Here is a 19,644-nt window from a genome sequence, read left to right as displayed (position 1 = left end):
GAAATTTGCCCCTGCGAGAAAGAAACAGGGGGGTTTAGTGCTCTGTCAAAGTCTCCCTCGTTTTCTTCTCTTCAGTAGTTCTGCCCTGACCAGCAATCCATAGGTTGCACCTCCCGAAACTCTTAGCATTTAGCGCAATGTAAACATGACCTTTGTGACAGGAACTAACATAATAAGGACAAGTTCAAAAGCCCCCTCTTCGCATCTCCACAGAAATATATATATAATTTTATCACTTTTCCTTCTCCGACTTCCTTCGATCACAGACTGGCAAGAGGCCAGGAGGAAAACAGAAACCGACTGAGCAGAAACTGGAGGGAAGTCGGTGACTACAAACACCACGAACGCTCAGAAACTAAGAAGAGGAATGAGGCGGACAGGGAGCAGAGTCTACAACAAAAACAGCAGAGGGATCCCACAAAGAAGCTAAGCTCTAGGCCACTGTGTTCACATGTGATCAAAACATACGGTCCTAACCTACCACCTTTCCAACACGACGTGTCCAGCTCTCGTCTGTGAAGTCTTACAGCACCCACTTCCAAAACTAGACAACTCTATGACACTTTTATGAACAACTCTCTGGTTGGAGCAGGAACCTGTCGCTGATATGTGTCGATATTTCCTTTTTGAGGCCGAACATCCCTGCAGGTCAGCAGTTCGAGGCGATAAGGCTCGCAAATACTGGATGGTGTTGGGTTCGGAGATCTCCACGCGATCTCGAAGTCAGATTACACTAAAGTGAAGTGGTGGGAATGAGAGGAGTGAGAGGCTTTCGCCGGAGGGCTTGTCCACTTTCACGCCTCAGTGCAGCAGCGCTGTTGGTTGAGTTTGACTTTGTGCTTGAGACCATCGTACAGTTCAAAGTTGTAGTTCTCAAGGGTGGTGGAGGAGCGCGACGACAGGCCGCTGTACGAGCACGTGCAGTACAGGAGGAGTCCGGCGCACACCGCTCCCACCAGCACGCCCAGAGAGCTCATGACGATGATGGTGACCAAGATGGGGTCAAGGGTGTACAACCACGAGTTGTCCTTCTCAGAGACGCTGGTCACCGGAGGATCGGAGGACGGAGACGCCGTGTTCCAATCGGAAAACTGCAAACCTGAGAAGAGAAACCCAACAGACGTCAACAGAAATAGAAATACCTCTAATATCAGTACTTCCTTTTTATTTTTAACGTAATTTCTCCAAATTGGTCCGGATGCCTCCTGGACCTTACTCAATTGGTTTGTCCTCAAGTTTATACCCTTTTTCTATAAGTAAAAAATGGCTTTCAATTAATTGTTTGCATCAAAATGGTGCTTAATGGTTAATTATAGTGTGCTCTTTTTCTGTAGGTTAACCATTTGCCAATAAAAAGAAATTCTAAAACAATAAATGCCCTATCTTTGGTGTCCAAATATACAACTCTAAAATCCAGTGCAGTAGAAATTTCCCAAAAGTTTCTACAAAAAGCTACTGGGCATTGATATAAGCCACAATGCATTGCATTTGGACGGTTTGGAATTTGAATACATTTATTTTTTATCAGCAGAAAGTAGATTCATGAATAGTCTTTGAAAAATGTTCATTGTTATTAGGTTTTTACTTCTTGTCATACTTGCAGTTAAAAAAAAAAAAACGTATTGATCATGTGTCTGAATTGCGTTAAAATCCAGGACACTGGATAGTCCCACACTATATAGTCGTAGTAGTGAGGAAATTCAGACATAACCTCTGTCTCAAAAAGAACAAAACACTTTAGCTTTGTTTCCTTAAATACTCATACATTTTTTTTTGTCAAGTCAGAACACGACCTGGGAGCATTTAGAATAGTAGCTTGGTAGTAGCCAATGATAATTTTATCCTTATATCTAAATCAGGGGGTCTCTAACTGGTGGCTTGTGGGCTATTTGCAGCCCCAAGTCAATATTTTGCAGCCCTAACCTTAATATCAAAGTTCAATGCATGCTAAGCCATATCCTCTGCATGTCCAAGCTTTTTTGATGATGGCTTTGTGTTTATTTTGTGATGTTTCAGGTTGCTTTATGCTTAAAACTTTGCATTTGTTATTGTCGTTTAATCTGGTTGTCAGAAAAGTCCTTAGCAACAGTTGCTAGCATCATTAGACATTAGCACATGTTCAATACAATTGTTCAGTAGATACAGACAACAGACCAAAGACATAGACAATGGACCAAAGACGTAGACAGTAGATGCAAAAACATATTTTTGGCACAAATGGAACCCCATACGGCCCAGCCTCAGCCAGAGTCTGGCTTCAGTGGCCCCAAGGTAAATTGAGTTTGAGACTCCTGATCTAAAGTGACATTCACGTGTGTGTGTGTGTGTCTGTATGTGTAAAGCTACGTTCACACTGAGTATGCTTTTAGTGCGCTCTTGAAAGCACTATATGGTGTTCACACTGGAGAATCGCTGCCTGGTAATAGCATATCTCCGCCAGCTACAGGTGGTGCGAATTGTGAAAAGTATTACAAATCTGGTGAATCTTGATCCAAATGTTTTTCTTTCACAGCTCTATTCCAATGTGTGAAAGACTTGGTGTCATAGAATACCATTTGGACACAAACCGCAGTATTAATTTCTCCTTCATGATCAATTTACAAACAGTTGGTACTTCTCTGAATTAAAGGAGACGTCATCCATTTTTCAATACCAAATCCGAGTCTCTGATTGGTCAAAGTCTATCCGGTTGAACGTTTTAATGGTTGCTCGTTTTGTACACAGAGCCCAAAAAAGGTTGTAGAAACTTGTGTAGCGACAGGTGAACACAGGAGTTTCGCACGCGGAATCCTAAATACGCAATTACATGTGTTTACATAGACTTCATTGATAATGGTCGCTTGCGGTTTGGTGTTTTTTTTTTTTAGGGGAATCATAACATCTTGCCAAGATTTGTTAATCGTCCACAACATGGTCCATAGTGATGTCTCAATAAGGAGAGTTTGGTTCATTACCTCCTCCTAGTGGGTCTCTGCTGCTGAAGAGTCGTCCATCTCCAAACTCATTCAGTCTCTTAACTGACAGAAAAACAGAACAACAAGACGACTTAATACTCAAACAGGCATCGAAACCCTTCTACAGTCTGCAGGTAAACATGTTTGATTGACTTGAAGTCCTCTTGAAACTAAAACAAATTTAGGCAGATAACTGAAGAACTTTCCTTAAGTTCCTCAGTCATTTTATTTCTTTTATGATGCCAAAAGACAGAAATATTTCAGACACTTGATTTAATAGAAAAATACAACTTTATTATTAGACAAACATTCCTGTCAAACACTGATGGTATAAGACTGCTCATTCTGTGTTAATACAAACAGAAAACATCACAAGGTAAGTACAATCAGCACCATTGAAAATTAAGAATGATTGGACGACAGAAGAAAACCGGTGGCTGCAGTCCATTCTGAGCAGCACCTCAACTGTACACCAGTTTTTCACTCCACTTTGTGTATGTGTGTGTGTGTTTGCTGGTCTTGGCAAGCGTTTAGGAGTGGGAGTATCTGCTTGGCAAGGCACTCGTCTGGATCTGGAGGCCTTTGATGGCCAATGGCATTATTGATGCTGTTTCCACAGCAACGGGAGTTGGCAGCGGCTTGAGCGATGGAGGTGCGGTGGATGTGTGTGTGTGTGGTGGGGGGCAGAAAAGTGCTTACCGCAGCCTTAATAAATGTTATCTATCCATTAACTAATTACAACTATTAGAAGCTTGGTGCATAATGGGTGTGGGGATAGATCAGGTATAGTGTCCCTTTCCCTCCCCCTTCCTCCCCCAAGTTGATTTAAAAGCACAGAGTGGGAGTGTGCCAAAAACATATACATTTATTTATTATTTTTTTCACTCGAGAGAGAGAGAAAGTGCTGCTATGTAATTGTGTAAACCAATTGAGGCACTTTCTTTCTGCTGAGCTGTGATGGATTTTTGCAGCTGTGACAGACCCAGAAAGCAGTTCCAGGTTAAGTCGCCAAGCGAAGACCTCAATTTCGTTTAAACCTGCTGAGCTGGTGTCAGCTCTCACCTCCTCTGCGGTGACTGATGAGGGAGGAAGTGGTGCCAACTTGTCAACCTCGGTCTCACTTTTTTGAGACATTTCACAATAAAACAGGCTTTTACCTCCCAGATGTGATAAATATTAGCACTGGCACTTGCAGCTCTGCTCTGGTTTTATAGAATCCTTTGATTGAGAGCAGATATTTAGAGAGTAAAAAAAAAAGGCAGCTGCATTGTGGGATTTGTAGGAGAAATAAATCAATGGAGAAGTCGAGATGGCAGACAGCTGTTTCTATTTACAAGCCTAAAAACAACAAGCACATATTCACACTGAAAACATGTTGCTTTTATCTGGGCAATTCAAAGACAAGGGGAACAACTGGAGGGGCTGGCATGAAGCACGAACGGGGGTGGAACGGCGCGCTTTATTACGCCAAAGAATCAAGATGAAACAGCGGATCCATGACTGATCATCAGAAGAGGCTTATCTCCACCCGAGGTGCGGGGCTGTACAATCAAGCATTCCAGCGGTTTGGAGATGTGCACATGCGTCGTTGAGAGGGTCTGTGGTGCGGGGGATACCATTTCTGAGGTTTCCCAGTCCAAAAGACCGCCGAAAGACCTCCCCTGCCTAACAGTTTTTGCTTGTGGCACCGCAGAGCTCCACGTGTCCCTGGGGGCTTGTGGTTTGGCAGCTTCTGCCAGCCTCTTGCAACAGAACCAACTGCCCCCACCCTGGTTTTCTCCAGCCCACACACATCTTTATGTGGGTCCGTGCTGGGGTGGCTTCACAAGGACGACTCAACTTCAGCAGAGTCTCCGAGAGAAGGGAAATTACAGCCAGGAAACCAAAGGAAGGTCTTGTAGGACTCATGCTGCTGATCCGTACCGCCAACAAGACGCACCGCTTTAGCAGAGGGTGCGATGTCGGTCCCGGCTGTCCAGTCTAACTGTAAGGACCGGCTCCACCCCGGGGGTGGCCATACTGGTTGACCAGTTCGAATACTGGAAGCACTGCGAGGAGCTGTGGTAGGCCACTGACAGCTGGCTCTTCTTGGTGGCAAGGTGTTGTCGGCAGCAACAGAGAGCTCTGACCAAGATGGCCGCTGCCAGGAGTAGGAGGGCGCCGCCAGCAGCCATAATGTAATACCAGTGGATGGGCAAGGGAGGCACGGGAACACCTCCCCCTGGGGGAAAGATACAGAGTAATTGGCCAAAAGGGAAAGAGAGGATTGGCACTTCAATCCCTACTTGGTCTTCATCAAACGTGCGCCTCATTTGAGCATGCACAAGCATGCCGGTTGCAAACAGAATAAATCGTCTAGGTCAAAATGCGAATAAAACCTCAAAACGCATCCACCTCCTGGGCTGCAGTTTGAAGACAAGCTTTCACACCAAGATCATCAAGAGATTTGGTTTGGAACGAGCCCAATCGTTGGTCCAATAAATGCAATGGAGGCCTTTTTTTTTGGAAGCTCTGCTGAAATTACTTGGTGTGAAATTCAAGCCAAGACAATTAGTTCAACAAGCACTTGCACACAGTAAATTAAGGAGCTTCCTCTGTGTTTTTGGGATGCCACAAACATCCCTCTGATGAAGTATTGAAGCCATGCAGGATTCAGGAAGTCAGCGTTCCAGCGTTCTCTCTAAGCTGACAGTGGTTTGTGATTTGTGTTCTCTGTTACAAGTAAACGATTTGTCCTGATCTCTGCGTTTGAACATTCATTTCTGGCCAGTCCTCTCCTCCTCAAAGCCAAGCTCTGTCTCCGTCTCTTTCCTTCTGCCCCTGGCGTGGACCTCTTTAAATTCTTGGAAAGGGCCAACCAATCAGCTTCCAAGAAGCTTCTTTATCCAAAAACAAAAAGCCCAAATAATGGAAGCCACATGTTCCAGAACAAGGAGCGTTGAAGCAGAGCACCTCCCGAACTCTGCTCCGTCACTCCATCTGATAGCTTTTCAGTGAGAGGAGCTCGGCGTGTGATGTGAGCCGGTGCCTGTCAGGGCTTTAGGGACTCTGTGCACGACGCGTGTGTTCGTGAAGGCACAGACGTAAGAAATGCACATCCATCACATTTGGACTCTTATCTTATTGGAGGGCATTATGAGATGCCAAAACAACAATTTCACGAAGTCTCTGCAGGATGCTCGAAATACTTTTCACCAGTGGAAGAGTTATTTTAAATCCCTTTAGGCTGTGTCAGACAGCCTAGAACTCAGATTATGGAGCTCTCTTTTTTAAATCTCTGACTTCATGAGGTGAGCTTGATTTACCTTGCCATGTGCAGTTTGACACTAATCCTCAGTTTCCACTGAGACTGACAAGGAAAAACTCAGGAAGTGCAACAAATTTGTAAAACAACCTGCTTTTGCTACTCGGTTAGAGCTTAACCCTCATGAGGTTGTGCTTAGTCCCTTTATTTGCCAAGATATTTTAGCTGGTTTGTACAAATTTAACTTCTGAAACCCAAATATGTATATAAGTCATACTAATATAAGTCATATATACATGTGTTTATAAGTATGACTTATATACATATATGTATATAAGCCGTACCAATATAGGTATATAAACCATACTTGTATACATACATATATGTATGTATACAAGTATGACTTATGTGCCTACATATATGTATGTATATAAGTATGACTTATATACATACATATATGTATGTATATAAGTCACACTAATATATGTATATAAGTATAAAAGTCATACTTATATACATACATATATATATGTACACAAGTATATATATATATATTACATGACTACCAGAAGGTAGCCATACTTATATGTACATATATAAAGGTTTATTGTAAATATATTTATATTCATCTAAACTAAAGCATGTTTTTATTTAAAATCATTTTTTATAACATTGTGGATACATAGCAATAAAGTAATCCCCCCTCATTCGCAGGGGTAAGAGCCGGACTCATCAACGAATAGGCGAAATCCGCGAATGTGGAGAACCTCCCCACCCCCGCGGGTGAAGGGTGTCTGTTACCGATCCATATTCATCAGAAACACTTCTGGTATGCTTTGTAAAACATTTATCAGAGAAAATTTGAGAATCTTTTTTTTTTTTCATAACAAAAGACTGCGTATGTTATGTCGCAGTTGAGGAGTGTGGCGCTGTCTCTCTGTGCCTTAAAATCACTAGTGTGAGCTTCCTCCTTCATCAAATAATAAAGATCTGCTACGGATGATAATTATTCTACTTTTTTTATTATTTCTTTAGCATATCAGGATTTTTTTCCGCCGTTTCTGAGTCGGCTGATGCCATTTGAGGCACATTGAGAGGAGGGGGTGCGCGGACAGGTGCACTTCCTTCGCACACCGGAGGGGGCTCCGTTGCTTTCCGCAGTGCGGAGACACACCTCAGCACCTCCTTTGGACTCAAAAATTTTATACAAGTGTCTTTGTTTTTGTGACAAACCGTATGAGTCATGTGAGAGAAAAAAAAAAAAACAGCGAATACGTGAAACTGCGAATAATGAAATGTGAATATGCGGGGTAACACTGTAACAGTTTTTTTTCTCATTCAAGTAATAGAGAAATATTTTTTTACTTTTTTTCATTTTAAGAAATATCTTTTCAGTACTGTTATTTTTATTAGTATTTATTGTTTGTCATTTTTAATGTTTAATAAAGGCTGTAGCATTTTAGCTTACACGCTTTAAGCTATCATGGTAAATTAATAAATGTTTAAAATCAGTTTTAAATGAAAAAAAAATAGTATTTAAGTCTAAAGCTTGAACATTTATTATATTTCATTTATCTACAGTATTTTTTAATAAATGTTTTTATATTCTTTTTAGTTTATTTTTTTCAATATTTATTTTAAAATGGCAAAACATTTAAAATGCTAAAACGGTACAACAGATTTTTTTAATGCAAAAAGATTTAATGCCTTTTGGAGTTTTAGATCAAGCTTATGGCATTTTTTTCAACAATATTTTAATATTTAGTAAAAATAGTTTTCTTTATTCCTTATATTTCTTATTCTCAGCTAAAGTGAGAAATTATGTAATTATAGTGGCAATTTTTTAATGTTAAACCTACAAACGGACGTATTTAGGTGAAAAATATATATTTTTCACATTTTAGGATAAAAAAAGGCTAAATCTTTAAGAATCTTGAAAGGGTTACCCAAATACAAGCTTTTTTTTATTAGTTTGTTGATGCTTACATGCTAGCGCTGCACTTTAATGAGTCTAATTGACTTCGTCAGACTCAATTTTTTTCCCCAAGCAAAAAAACTCCAGGCTAATGCATCGGGCAGGAAGCAAGACCGAAAAGATGGAAACTCACCTGAGTTTTCCGGAGGAAAGGCGGTGATGGGCTCTGCGAGGACAGGGAGGCAGATTGACAGGAGGGAGAGGAGAGAACTGTTAGATAACTCCAGCAATGAAGGAAAAGTCAGACAAATGTCAGACAAATGTCACATGACTCCTGGAGAAATTCGCTTTTGCTCAGATAACTGGCGGTTTATGGCATTTGCTGGGCTGCGCTGTTGAGAGCTTGTGTGCTTTCTGAGTGGAAGTTGTTTATTAGTGGATGGAAATACACCTTCAATTTGACCGCCTGGAATGCAAACACCGTGAGAAGGTCTGGGAGAGAAAAAAAAAAGATGGGAAAGTGACTCGGGAGCTTTTCTGGGCGGGAATGCGCTGTGAAAAACTCAACTGGGCTGCGCGATAAGCAATATCCCAGCATGCTTTGGGAGGGGCGAGAAGGAGGAAGCAGCAGCAGGGAGGCAGGAGGGGGCTGTCATCTTCTGCTTCCAAGCTGCTCAGACTCTCCCAGGACTCTCACAAAAATGACGGATAGAAAACACACACACAAAAAAGCATAAAACTGAGCACACGCACTCCTTCAATTACAATGTGGTCGGGGTCCAAAGCGCTCTGAACATCCGTCTGAAGCGCCGATGGCAGGCTGTTGGCTCTGGACCTGCAGCTCGGTCTCTGATCTGGTTAAGACCCTCTCAAAAGACCGTGCACAGGCCAGATTAAAGCGAGGAGCCTGCTCGGGAAACAGCCTGTCTAGTAATTCCCTTTGACGGCTCAGGAAAAGACGTGTTTACAAATACGACATAGAAGTGGGAGCATGAGGGATCGAAGGAGAAGAGGAGGAGGAGGAAAAAGGAGAAATCTAATGAAACATAGATTAGCATCTCCGGGGCCCACGGGGCATTTATGGCCTAGTTTTTGTATTCTTTTCTTTTTTTTTTCTTTTTTTAGTGGAGGGGTAAACGTTGTCCCTCCCTCTCCCTCCTCCTTTCATCTTCGCGTTGGATGGGTTTTTTGGAGAAGACGATAAAACGATCAAATGATAGCTGCGCTGACAGACGATAAGAAGATGCTGGCGGGTCGAATTCTTAAGTGTGTTACAGCATGTTTGGTTACGTTTCAAAAACACCTCCAAAATGTTGTTCAACTTACGTGTACATTCTTTGAGAGGGGAGCTGGAGCTCATGTGGATGTTGTCTACCCAGATGTGTCCTCTGGTGCCACGCTCAAAGAAGCCCTCCATCACAACCTACCATCAGGAGAAGAGACAAAACAAAGGATGAGTGGGGAAGAGGAGGAGAGAAAAGTTGAGGAAACGGAGACAGGATGAGGGCAAATCGAGAACGGGGACGACTAGCAGCGGGAAGAGGAGGAGGAGATGCGGGATGAAAAGTTAATACGGTCCCTGTGATTTTAAAGTTGCACTCAACTCTTGCAATCTTCCCTTGGAAGCATCTCCAGCTTACTTTTTCATGAGCGCGGCGACGGCTTGTGAAGTCTTTGACAAATGTGCGGCAAATCCCCAAGCAGAGACAATGCAGCGCACGCTCCTTCCTTTTGAAGTCCAAACTCGGCACCGAGACGAGCGAGCTTTCCCACTGCACTGGCTAGCCAGAAACGGTTCAGTTTGTTACTGAATCCCCGAAAGGATTTCAGCCTTTGTCTGTTTTGGTTTTCCTTCACACTGCACTCTCGAGAGTGAGGCAAACCACCTGGAATATGATGCAGTTCCAGCAGATTCCAACTGAAACAAGCTCTGACAAAGAGGAGAACTGGTTTGTCCCGCCAAAACTTTGACTGTCGTGTATCAACTAGCATCTTCTCACCTCCAGAGATGTTATAGGAATGTCCCGCCAGCATGAAAACACTGGGTATGGGAATGCTCCGGGATTCTCCCAGAGAAACTCAAGGAATGGTCATTTTGCTTAGACAACTGGCCCCATGACCTGATCCCCGGGGCCTTTGCCCAGTTGGACATGCCCGGGTGGAAGTCCCAGGGAAGACCCAGGACACTCTGGAGAGACTCTCTCTCTCGACTGGCTTAGAAACGCTTCGGAGTCCCCCCGGAAAAGTTGGAGGAAGTGACCGGGAACAAGAACGTTTGGGCATCTTTGCTTAGACTGCTGCCCCACACGACCCAGTTCTGGATGAGTGGAAGAAGTTGGATTGACGGACCATCTCACTTCATGACATCACAAATGAGACATTTTTAAAGGGTTTTGGGTTGGCCCGTCTTCAGTTTGGAGTTTTGGTCTATTTTTCCTACTTGCAAGGACCGCACCAATTTTCTTTAGCCACATTCTAGTCCTCGGGATCAAGAACCTTCATCGGCTTGTTCGGTCTACATCCCTGTTTAGATTGGGTTTCCAAACTACCCAAAAGACCCACCTGGAAGTCTTTGGGAGACCGAGGAAGGATGGTGCGACCCTCCTTCCAGACAGGGCCTTGATCGTCCTTCAGAGTCCACAGGACGGATTCCTCGTTGTGGGGGTCCCTCAGCAGTACCCTCAGGTGGCCCTGCGCCTCCCCCCACAGCTGGTAGGAGAAGATGAGGCACAAGGGTCCGGTGTCGGCAGCTACCGTGGGGCTGATGAGTTTGGCTCTCTGCTGCTCCGTCTTCACGCTGGCATCGATGTAGATGTAGCTGTTGAGAGCTGCAACACAGAAGCAGAATGTCATGAATACCAAAGAGATACTTTCATTTTGGTGCAACACACAACAGTTTCCAGTCTCTAGGACTGCCAGAAACAATTATTGTAGTGGTGCAATAAAGGATAAAATAGGTTTCAATGACTTTCTATATTTCTGTTAGTTGCTAATAAACAAAATATGTTGTATTTATGTCAACACAAGACCTTAATCTATTTTTTTTCCAAATGAGCCTAAAACACATCTTTTTCTCTTTAAGTATTTGATCATGTTTTAAAAAGAATTTGGATTTTATGGATGACTCCGGAGTTTTTTGTTTTTTTTGCAAGTTCTTGTTTTTTTTCTTCACACTATAGCAACTCTTCAACCATTTAATGTTTCAACAATGGATACTCTCAAGTGTTGCATATTGACGCAAAACTGCTTTTCTCTGTATCTGTATGAGGGTTCTCCTCATCAGAATCCGTTGGAATTTCGGAAGTTGTGCAAACAGCTGAAAAGTTAGGTTAATTTAGGGTAAAGCTTCGGTGTTTAAAATTAGGGCTTTGTCGCCCCCTCTGGTCACCAGGAGGAATTGACTACAGAGTATTAACACCACAGGTATGTCCGAATTCCTTAACTACTCTCTATATAGTAACTTTGCCATTTTTTAGTGCTCCTAGAAGTTTACCAGAAATCTTTGCGGAAAAACCAGTGTGGATTGATGCTCGCTACATTAGCAAATATAGACCATAATGCATTGCGGTTGAACAATTGAAAAAAAAATCTATAAAATCTTACACTATATAGTTTTTAGTAGCTCTTGGGTGGGAATTTGGACATAGCCATAGTTTGTGCAGAGCGCCAAGAGTTCATAAAAAATTTACCCCTGAGTTGTGGGTGGAGCAAGTCCGCCCCCTTCTCCTCTCTGTTGCTTGCCCAATGTATTTTCTACATTTTCAAAGCATTTTTTCATCTGCCTCTAATTCATGATTTGATGAAAAAATACTAAAATGTCATTTTTGGGCTTATTCTCTCTGTATATGTCCTCTATCATCAGAAAAAAACGCCACAAGAACATGATAAAAATACAATTTTCATCAGAGTGGTTAAGGAGAATTAGCAAATTATAAAGACCGACTTGTTTTTATTTTTTCAACATCAAAGCAATGTTTGTGTGTCATTCGCTCCCTTGAGACGTTGACTTCAGTTGACCACTATATATTATTAGTTTGAAAAACCTTACATGAACCCTCATCTGCTGTTTATTGTTTTGTTTTTTTCATCGTTACACATGTAACTAAAAAACCTTTTGTCTTTTCTGTAATTATTGTTTTTTTTCCATTTTGGTTCTTCTATGTCTCCGTCTTCTTAGTCTATGCTTTAGCCAAACTTTCCTTTAGCAAAAACGTGCTATCGCGATTTGTATTGATAATATCATTTTTTTATTTTTTTTTTATTTTTTATTTTTTTAACAGATTAACTAAGAAGTTTTTTTTTGGTAAACAAAGAACCCAAAACTTCATACAAAAGAATGATGTCGACTCTTCATATTCCCCTGTTGGCAGATGCAGAAAAATTATCTTGTGGCGCAAACTGTCACGCTATTACCACCATTAATTATGGCTATTCACACATCCATCACCGTCCCCTGTGTGATTTCACGTAGTTTGACACTTCTGACTCCTAATAGGAGAAAAAGAGCAAAACTAATCATGGGTTGCTAACAGGAATGGGATCCCTGCAGCACAATGGTGACACCAAACAATAGGGAAATGACAAATATAAACACATGGAAGAAAAGCTCCATTGAGAACACATTTGGAGTGCTTAGGAGAAGTCAAGCCAAAACCCTCGGGGCGTATATCTCCTCATTCCCATCCAGGTAAAAGACTCCGGCGATGGGAAAGTCCGACAAAAACGGCACGCCGCTCAATTTGTTTACACCAGAGGATGTTTAGTTTGCAAATTGGATGCCGACACGAATTCCATTGTGAGACGAGGGAGCCAACTGTACGCTGCAGAAAGGGGAAAAGGGAGAGATTGCTGGCGTTTCTGTGAGAAAGTGACTCAGTGTGGAGTCTGCTGGAGAATTTCTTAAGTGGGCCCTGTGGGAAAACGTCCACCGTCAACAATCCGCACATGAAGCCACCTGTTTTGGCGCTGCAGGAACCGGAGTCGGGAGAAAGCTCCAGTTTGAATGCATCCAGTTACAGAGCCACGGCATCCGTAACCTTTGGCTGCGTGTTTCTGGAGGCGGTGTGTCTCCGGGACGTGACAGGCCCCCTTCCGCTTGGTAGTGTATCTCTCCCAGCATGTCGTTTTTCGCTCATTCTTCTTCCTCGTGATTCCACTGTAAGGGTGTAATCCTCCCGATACGCAGATAAAAGTTTCTGGTGCCTCTATTTTGCAGCACAGCTCATAATGGAGCCCGCCTTGCTATGCGCGGCGCAGCAGACCATTATTAATCTATTTCACAGTGTTTTCCTGCCGCGGAAAGCAAACAATGACTCAATCTGTGAGGTTATTTACAGGACGGGTGTATTAAGGCACATCATATAACCGCAGTCTGCAGCGGCTCAATCTGGCTTTGTTTCTAGCTTCACGACAAAGGTCAAGAGGTGAGGAGATTGAGGCTCATAGGTCAGATGGGGGGCTGAGGATTAAACAGCGATTTGATAGTGGTGAAATAATGATCCCCGGCTGCTTGGGATTTCCGACCTTTGACACCGGCGTGAAAAATCAAAGGCGCTACGGAACGACTGGAAAGGATACTTCATGCATTAAAAGCTGCAACATGACTAATTTAAGCAACTCCTTTTTTTCCACACGTGATGAAAGACGCTGCTTTGAAGCCCCCTTGTCAACCGCGGGAGCCAGCCGAATAGGTCAAGTTTCTGACACTTTTCTCTGCTTTTGCAGAGGGATCCGATGTCCTGCTGACCCAGGTGACTCCACAAACTGGACATAAAAGAGAGCTGCCAAAACACCACGTCTTTCACGCTCGGAACCGATACTAACGTCTCCCTAATCCAGGGGTGTCAAACTCAATCACACAGGGGGGCCAAAATCCAAAACACACCTTAGGTCGGGGGCTAAACAGGATAAACATTTATTGAACACTCTAAAACTACATTTTTACAACTTTGAAAATGTAACTTTTTAACATAACTATAAATAAAAACAGGCAAGAATGTTATTCCAGAACTTGAAAAGTTGCATTATGTGCGATAATGCTAGTGTGAATGCTTTATGCTGAAAGGAGTTGCTAAAGATGATGAAGCTTTTTGCTGAAAATGATGACGTAATTTATTGTAACTGCTGAAGGGATTTGCTGAAAATACAAATGCTATTTGCGCAATGTTAAATTTGAGTGGAAATTCTGTTTAAGTACAATGAAAGAGCGCTGAAGTTTGTAGTAAAATGTCTAAAATCCTTAATACATGCCAATTTTATAAACAAATATTTAGTGTGTTGCTTAAATATGAGCTAAACACCATATTAGCCTATCAAAACCTCAGTAGAAAACAAATTAGCCAAAAATGTTAGCATGTTGCTAAAATATTAGCCAAACTCCAATTTTTTTTTTAAATTACAATAAAACATGAAAACACAGTGCATAAATATATTTAAAGGTTTGTTACTAATATACTTAAAATTTCTCATTCATTTCCTATGGGGCATATTTTGCTCAATATTTCAAAAACTATAAAGTTTATGAATACCAAAAATATAAGCAGTAATGTCCTGGACGAGCTGAAATTTTTGATGCCAGAATTTCTGAAATCCCTGAAAGTGTGATTGAGTTTTTATGTGCTGAAAAACATCCGGAAAGAAGCGGGAGAATCACTATAGTGTGAATGCTTACTGAGCAATCACACAATAAATCAACTTAAACCTTAAATAATTTTCAATATTTTACTCTTCATAAAAATATATTTTGTCAAAATTATGCAAGTTAAAAATGACTGCAAGATAACATCGACAACATAAATAACAATACAATAAAATGATCTGGAGGGCCGGATAGAATTACCCGGAGGGCCGAATCCGGCCCCCGGGCCTTGATTCCTTGATTTTGACAAGTGTGGTATAATCAGTTCACTTCCAAACAAAATATATTCCGGAGCCCAGCAGGAAACGTTGCCTGTTTGTAGTAGAAACATGCCAAAAGCGTCACTTTTGATCTGTGGACATGCATAAAGCAAAAAACCAATAATTACTTCTTGAAGGAATGTCTGAGTGGATGGACGTCTCCCGGGATGTGCCGGAGGTAAGAAAGGGGACAGCTGGGAATAACTGCTCAATTTCGGATTCTCCTGCTCGGAGCTTAATTGGAGCTACCGGGTCTTAACCCCTTTCCTGCTGGGACTTTTTGGCAAAAAAAACCACACATGAGGCAGCCTATATATGCACTTGACGCAGTCATTCTTTCCGATTCATTTTCATCTCCATTCGCTCGCTTGGCAGACAATGCTGGCGCTAAATTAAACTGGTTTCAATTTGAGGAATTATTTTAATCAAATTGAAAAAGGGGTCTCGATGAATGCGCAGGGGGAGAACGGCTTCATTTAATTGAAGAAAACAGCGGCTTGTCTAGACACACTGAAGTTGATAAACTTGATGCATTTGTGCTCGTCCAATTTTTCCACCCAAATGAAATTCGCCCTGCAGCTGCATGCAGAAAAGCTGCTCAGCCGATACAAGAAACCCATCAAACACAAATATACATTTCAAATTCCTTATGGCTTTCTGCCCAAAACTTAACCTCTTTGAATCGAGTCACTAAGCTGTGTGGTGAGGAAACTGAAAAATACATTTAGTACGGTTATTTACGGTGTAAAAATTGAAGTAAATTACACAAAAGTGACAATTAGATTGTAAGAGCTTGACAAGAAAGTAAAAAAAAAACATAACATCTGGATTAACAAATAAAAAAATATATATTATTTTGAACATTTACCTTCACTTCCTTTTTTTCCAGGAAGTACTTGCCTAGCTTGCGCGAGCGTATTTGTTCATTGGAAATGAAACAATTTTTACTAAATTATGTTTTTTGTTGTGTATTACCATCCTTAAGGCTAAAACAAAAGGAAACTACTTGTGTGAACGAAATTTAACTTGCATCTAAGTCTTATTAGTGCCACTCCTAGCATAGGCTACTTACATCAGGAAGTTTAGCACTGTTGGGCAGAAAATAAAGACATGTCAGAAGGGAAAGAAAAAGATGAAGAGAAATTCCCTTACTCCTCACTGCTTAATGCACTAAATCAATAGTGTCTTCGCTATTTTGTCAAAGATACAATTCAAAAATATCGGCGATATAGCAGCATCACAAACATGTATCGCAATATCAATAACGCCAATATCGATATCGGCGATACGGAGTTCGGCAATATCAATATGGATTTTGGCGATATCAATATACCAGCACCACAAACATTTATCGCCAACATCAATATACACGATATCGATACAGATATCTGAGTTATTGATGCTGGTAGTGCCCATATCGATATACCAGCACCATAAACATGTATCGGAATATCGATATCGCCGATATGGATCCTGGCGGTATCGATATTGACAATATAGATGATATGGATTTTAGCGATATCAATATCGATATTGACGATATCGATGATATGGATTTTAGCGATATCAATATCGATATTGACTATATCAACATCGATATACCAGCATCACAAACATGTAGTGGCAAAACTGATATTGCCGCTACATGTTTATATCAGCAATATCGATACCTCATATTTACTTATTTCCCAGTATTGTCTAGTTTTAGTTTTACACCGTAAAATTAAGGATATATTTTTAGTTGATACTGCAAAAAAATAAAATTAATTTTTCTTTTTCTTTTCTTTTTTTTACACTAGACAGTTAAAAATGCCAAATTATGTCATCCTCCCATTTATCGTGGATTAGATATGTTGTTTGAAACATCCTTGAAGCCATGTAGCCTCAGTTTACAACATGAATGGTTGTGCACAGAGTGACAGAGTCAAGATTTGAGCCATAGTCCGTGTAATGGCATTTCTCACATGGAAGGGAAAACGTTCAAAACGACTGCCTTGAGGAGGCTCACCTTGGCTGTGTGTGGACCAAAGCAGTGGGGAGTTGGGGTCGTGCGTCCACCCACACAGGCCATGTTCAAAATCACACACGGAGTCGGAAGGAGGAGGGGAGGCCACTGTAGGGAGATGACAAAGTGCAGAGCGCCGTGAGCATTCGCATTCATTTCAGCTGAAACCTCCAGCTCTCATCTCCCAGCAGCTTCCTGACCTGTAGTGGTGACGGGAACAGTGGTGGTTTCGGTGTCAGGAGGCGCCGTTGTTGTGACAGTGGCTGGAGTGCTGACTTCTGCAGAAACACACAAACAAAGCGCACAATCAGTCTTTAGAAAGATGTGAAAAAGACAATAAATATTACTTTAGAGGCCGTTTTTCCCTAGTGTCCAGGGAAAAATAACAAGTGTGATAATTACAGCCCTCAGATCTGTTTACCAAATGCAAGAAGCAACTATAAATACATGAAATTGCTGTTTTACAAGGGGCTATGTCGCTGTCTAATGCATAGTTTCTTGAGAAAAGTAATGTTTGAGAAGCTAATGAGAGCTAAACACATAAGTGAGAGTCTGAGCTCCAGACTAAATCCCTGTCTTGTCTCCTGTCAGAGGCATGAAGAAAAAAGGGCAGAGACAGTCCCAGAACACCCACGAGGTCTCCCTGTCATGTTGTGTCTGCGAGTTGTGGCGTCAGTGTGTGTCCAAGACACGTACTGGCTAAAATGTGTAGACACACATACAGTGTAGGCACCATGCTAACACACACACACACATGCTGACGCTGAGGCTGATGGATGGATGTGTCTAACAAACTCCCCTCGACCTTGGACAGGATGATCACACTCTGAGACCACTCACTAGCTGTCAGGGAGGCTCCAGCGCACACACAAACACACTCCATCCACCCTGCTGCTGTCTGGGCTGTTGCGTAGCCCCTCACTCCATAACTCACTCGTGAAACATAAACTTTAAAAAAACACACACAAAAACATATAAAACTAAAAAGAGCCCAACTTGGTTCGTTAAAACACACCGTGTGTGTACAGAAACAGACACATGTTGAACAGGCCACAGATGGAATTTAAAGTTTTATTAGAAGCAGATGGCTCAACGGTGGGAGTTTCTGCACAGAAGTCTGGTTCACATCTCATCTAAAAATCCAGATTTGACCTCCTTAAACCTTCAATATTGTTTTAAATTGTGCTTAACATGACAGCAAAACTAATACCATATAATTAATTAATCTATATAGGGCCAAATTCTGACGTTATTTTATATTTTTATAGGTTAAACGTCATTTCCTGTTTAAACAGGAAGTGCTCGCCTAGCTTGACCTAGCTTACCTGTCCAAACTACTTCTCTGCCGTCATGTGAAAGCCTCACATCAAAGTAATGATTGATATATTTTGATGATTAAGTACTGCAATAAGTTATTTGATAGTTTTTAATTATTTAGTTAGCTAGTGATGACTCCATTTTCAAGTTAGCAACTGCTACAAATGCTCAACTTGCTAGCACTGCTAAAACATCTGGTCCTGGTCCAGCCCTTCTATAAAATTTTAGAGCCCCTTTGGCCCACTAGTCAAAAACTTTGCCCATCCCTGGTTTATGTGATCAATATGAATCATCTAATTCTGTTGTTGACAATAGCTGCTTTTCTCTGCCACAGAATTAGCTCAATAGCGTCAATTGGGTAAGCACATCACCAATGCTAAGTGCTGTATATAAGAGCTGAAATTGCCCTAACAGTTGAAAAGTTACAGTAGTCCAAAGAAAGTCAACACTGGAGCTAAAGCTCTAGCGTTAAATGGCTAAATAATTAGTCTGTATTGGGCAAAATTTGTAAGTGACTTTATACTTTTACACATGTTTCGTCATTTCCTGTCAACACAGGAAGTACTCACCAAGCTTGACTTTTTTTTTCTCGTTTTTTTAATTGACATATCACATATCATATGTTTTGTGACATATCAAGTCACAAAACTTATACATGGTCACAAACTATAATTTCCCAAAAATATAACATTGGAACAAAGACCAAGCAGCAGCCTAGCTTAACCTAGCTTACCTGTCCAGGCTACACTTCTTCCTCTATTACATCCATGTTAAAGCATCACATCTAAACAATTATTAAAATGTGTCTGTTGTTTAATGAGTTACTTCATTAAGTTATATGATAGTGTTTGGTTATTTAGTGAGCTGGCAATGATACCTCTCCATTTCTGAGATAGCAACTGCTAGCAAGTTCAACTTGTTAGCAATCACTAACAAGTGGAGAAAATAACCAAATAAAACCTAAAAGCAGCAGATTAAAACTTTGAAAAAATTGCAGTATTTGGAAGTTAAAGTTTTCGAACAAAAACTCAAAAGACAAAAATAAAAAAAAGTCAAGTTGGCAACTGCTAGCATGTTAGCGATTGCTAAAAAGTTCCAAAATTAACAATATTTGGAAGTTTAAAGGGTGACCAAACCCCTTTTGTGCTTGTTTTTGGCTAATATTTTAGCTACATGCTAGCTGTTTTGGCTAATTTTGTTTTTTTAAATTATATTTGAGGCTGTTTTGGAGTTTAGTAAATATTCTAGCTACATGCTAGCCGTTTCGGCTAATTTAGGCTTTTTAAAGTATTTTCAAATATTTTATGTAGGT

The 19,644-nt window shown here is 41.3% G+C and overlaps 1 protein-coding gene across 2 annotated transcripts in view; it reads right to left on the bottom strand.

Annotated features, from left to right (window-relative positions):
• Positions 1-6: 6 nt before the first annotated feature.
• The window catches only part of nrp2a (neuropilin 2a), a 79,757-nt gene continuing 60,119 nt past the window's right edge, over positions 7-19,644 (bottom strand). Inside the window, exons 12-18 of one of the 2 annotated variants that reach the window (XM_024294333.2) lie at positions 17,216-17,293; positions 17,019-17,123; positions 10,676-10,941; positions 9,440-9,536; positions 8,307-8,339; positions 2,955-3,017; positions 7-1,099 (exon numbers count right to left, since the gene is read on the bottom strand). In XM_024294333.2, the coding sequence (XP_024150101.1) occupies positions 795-1,099; positions 2,955-3,017; positions 8,307-8,339; positions 9,440-9,536; positions 10,676-10,941; positions 17,019-17,123; positions 17,216-17,293 (947 nt within the window). In that variant the 3' untranslated portion in view covers positions 7-794. Of the gene's footprint in view, positions 1,100-2,954; positions 3,018-3,226; positions 5,176-8,306; positions 8,340-9,439; positions 9,537-10,675; positions 10,942-17,018; positions 17,124-17,215; positions 17,294-19,644 lie in introns of those variants that run through there. The other variant, XM_024294334.2, reaches the window with a different exon arrangement.

This window comes from Oryzias melastigma, linkage group LG2 (genome assembly GCF_002922805.2).
Source record: "Oryzias melastigma strain HK-1 linkage group LG2, ASM292280v2, whole genome shotgun sequence".
Classification (NCBI taxonomy): domain Eukaryota; kingdom Metazoa; phylum Chordata; class Actinopteri; order Beloniformes; family Adrianichthyidae; genus Oryzias; species Oryzias melastigma.
The sequence above is the reverse complement of the archived record's forward strand: the minus strand, read 5'-3'. Positions and strand labels throughout refer to the sequence as shown.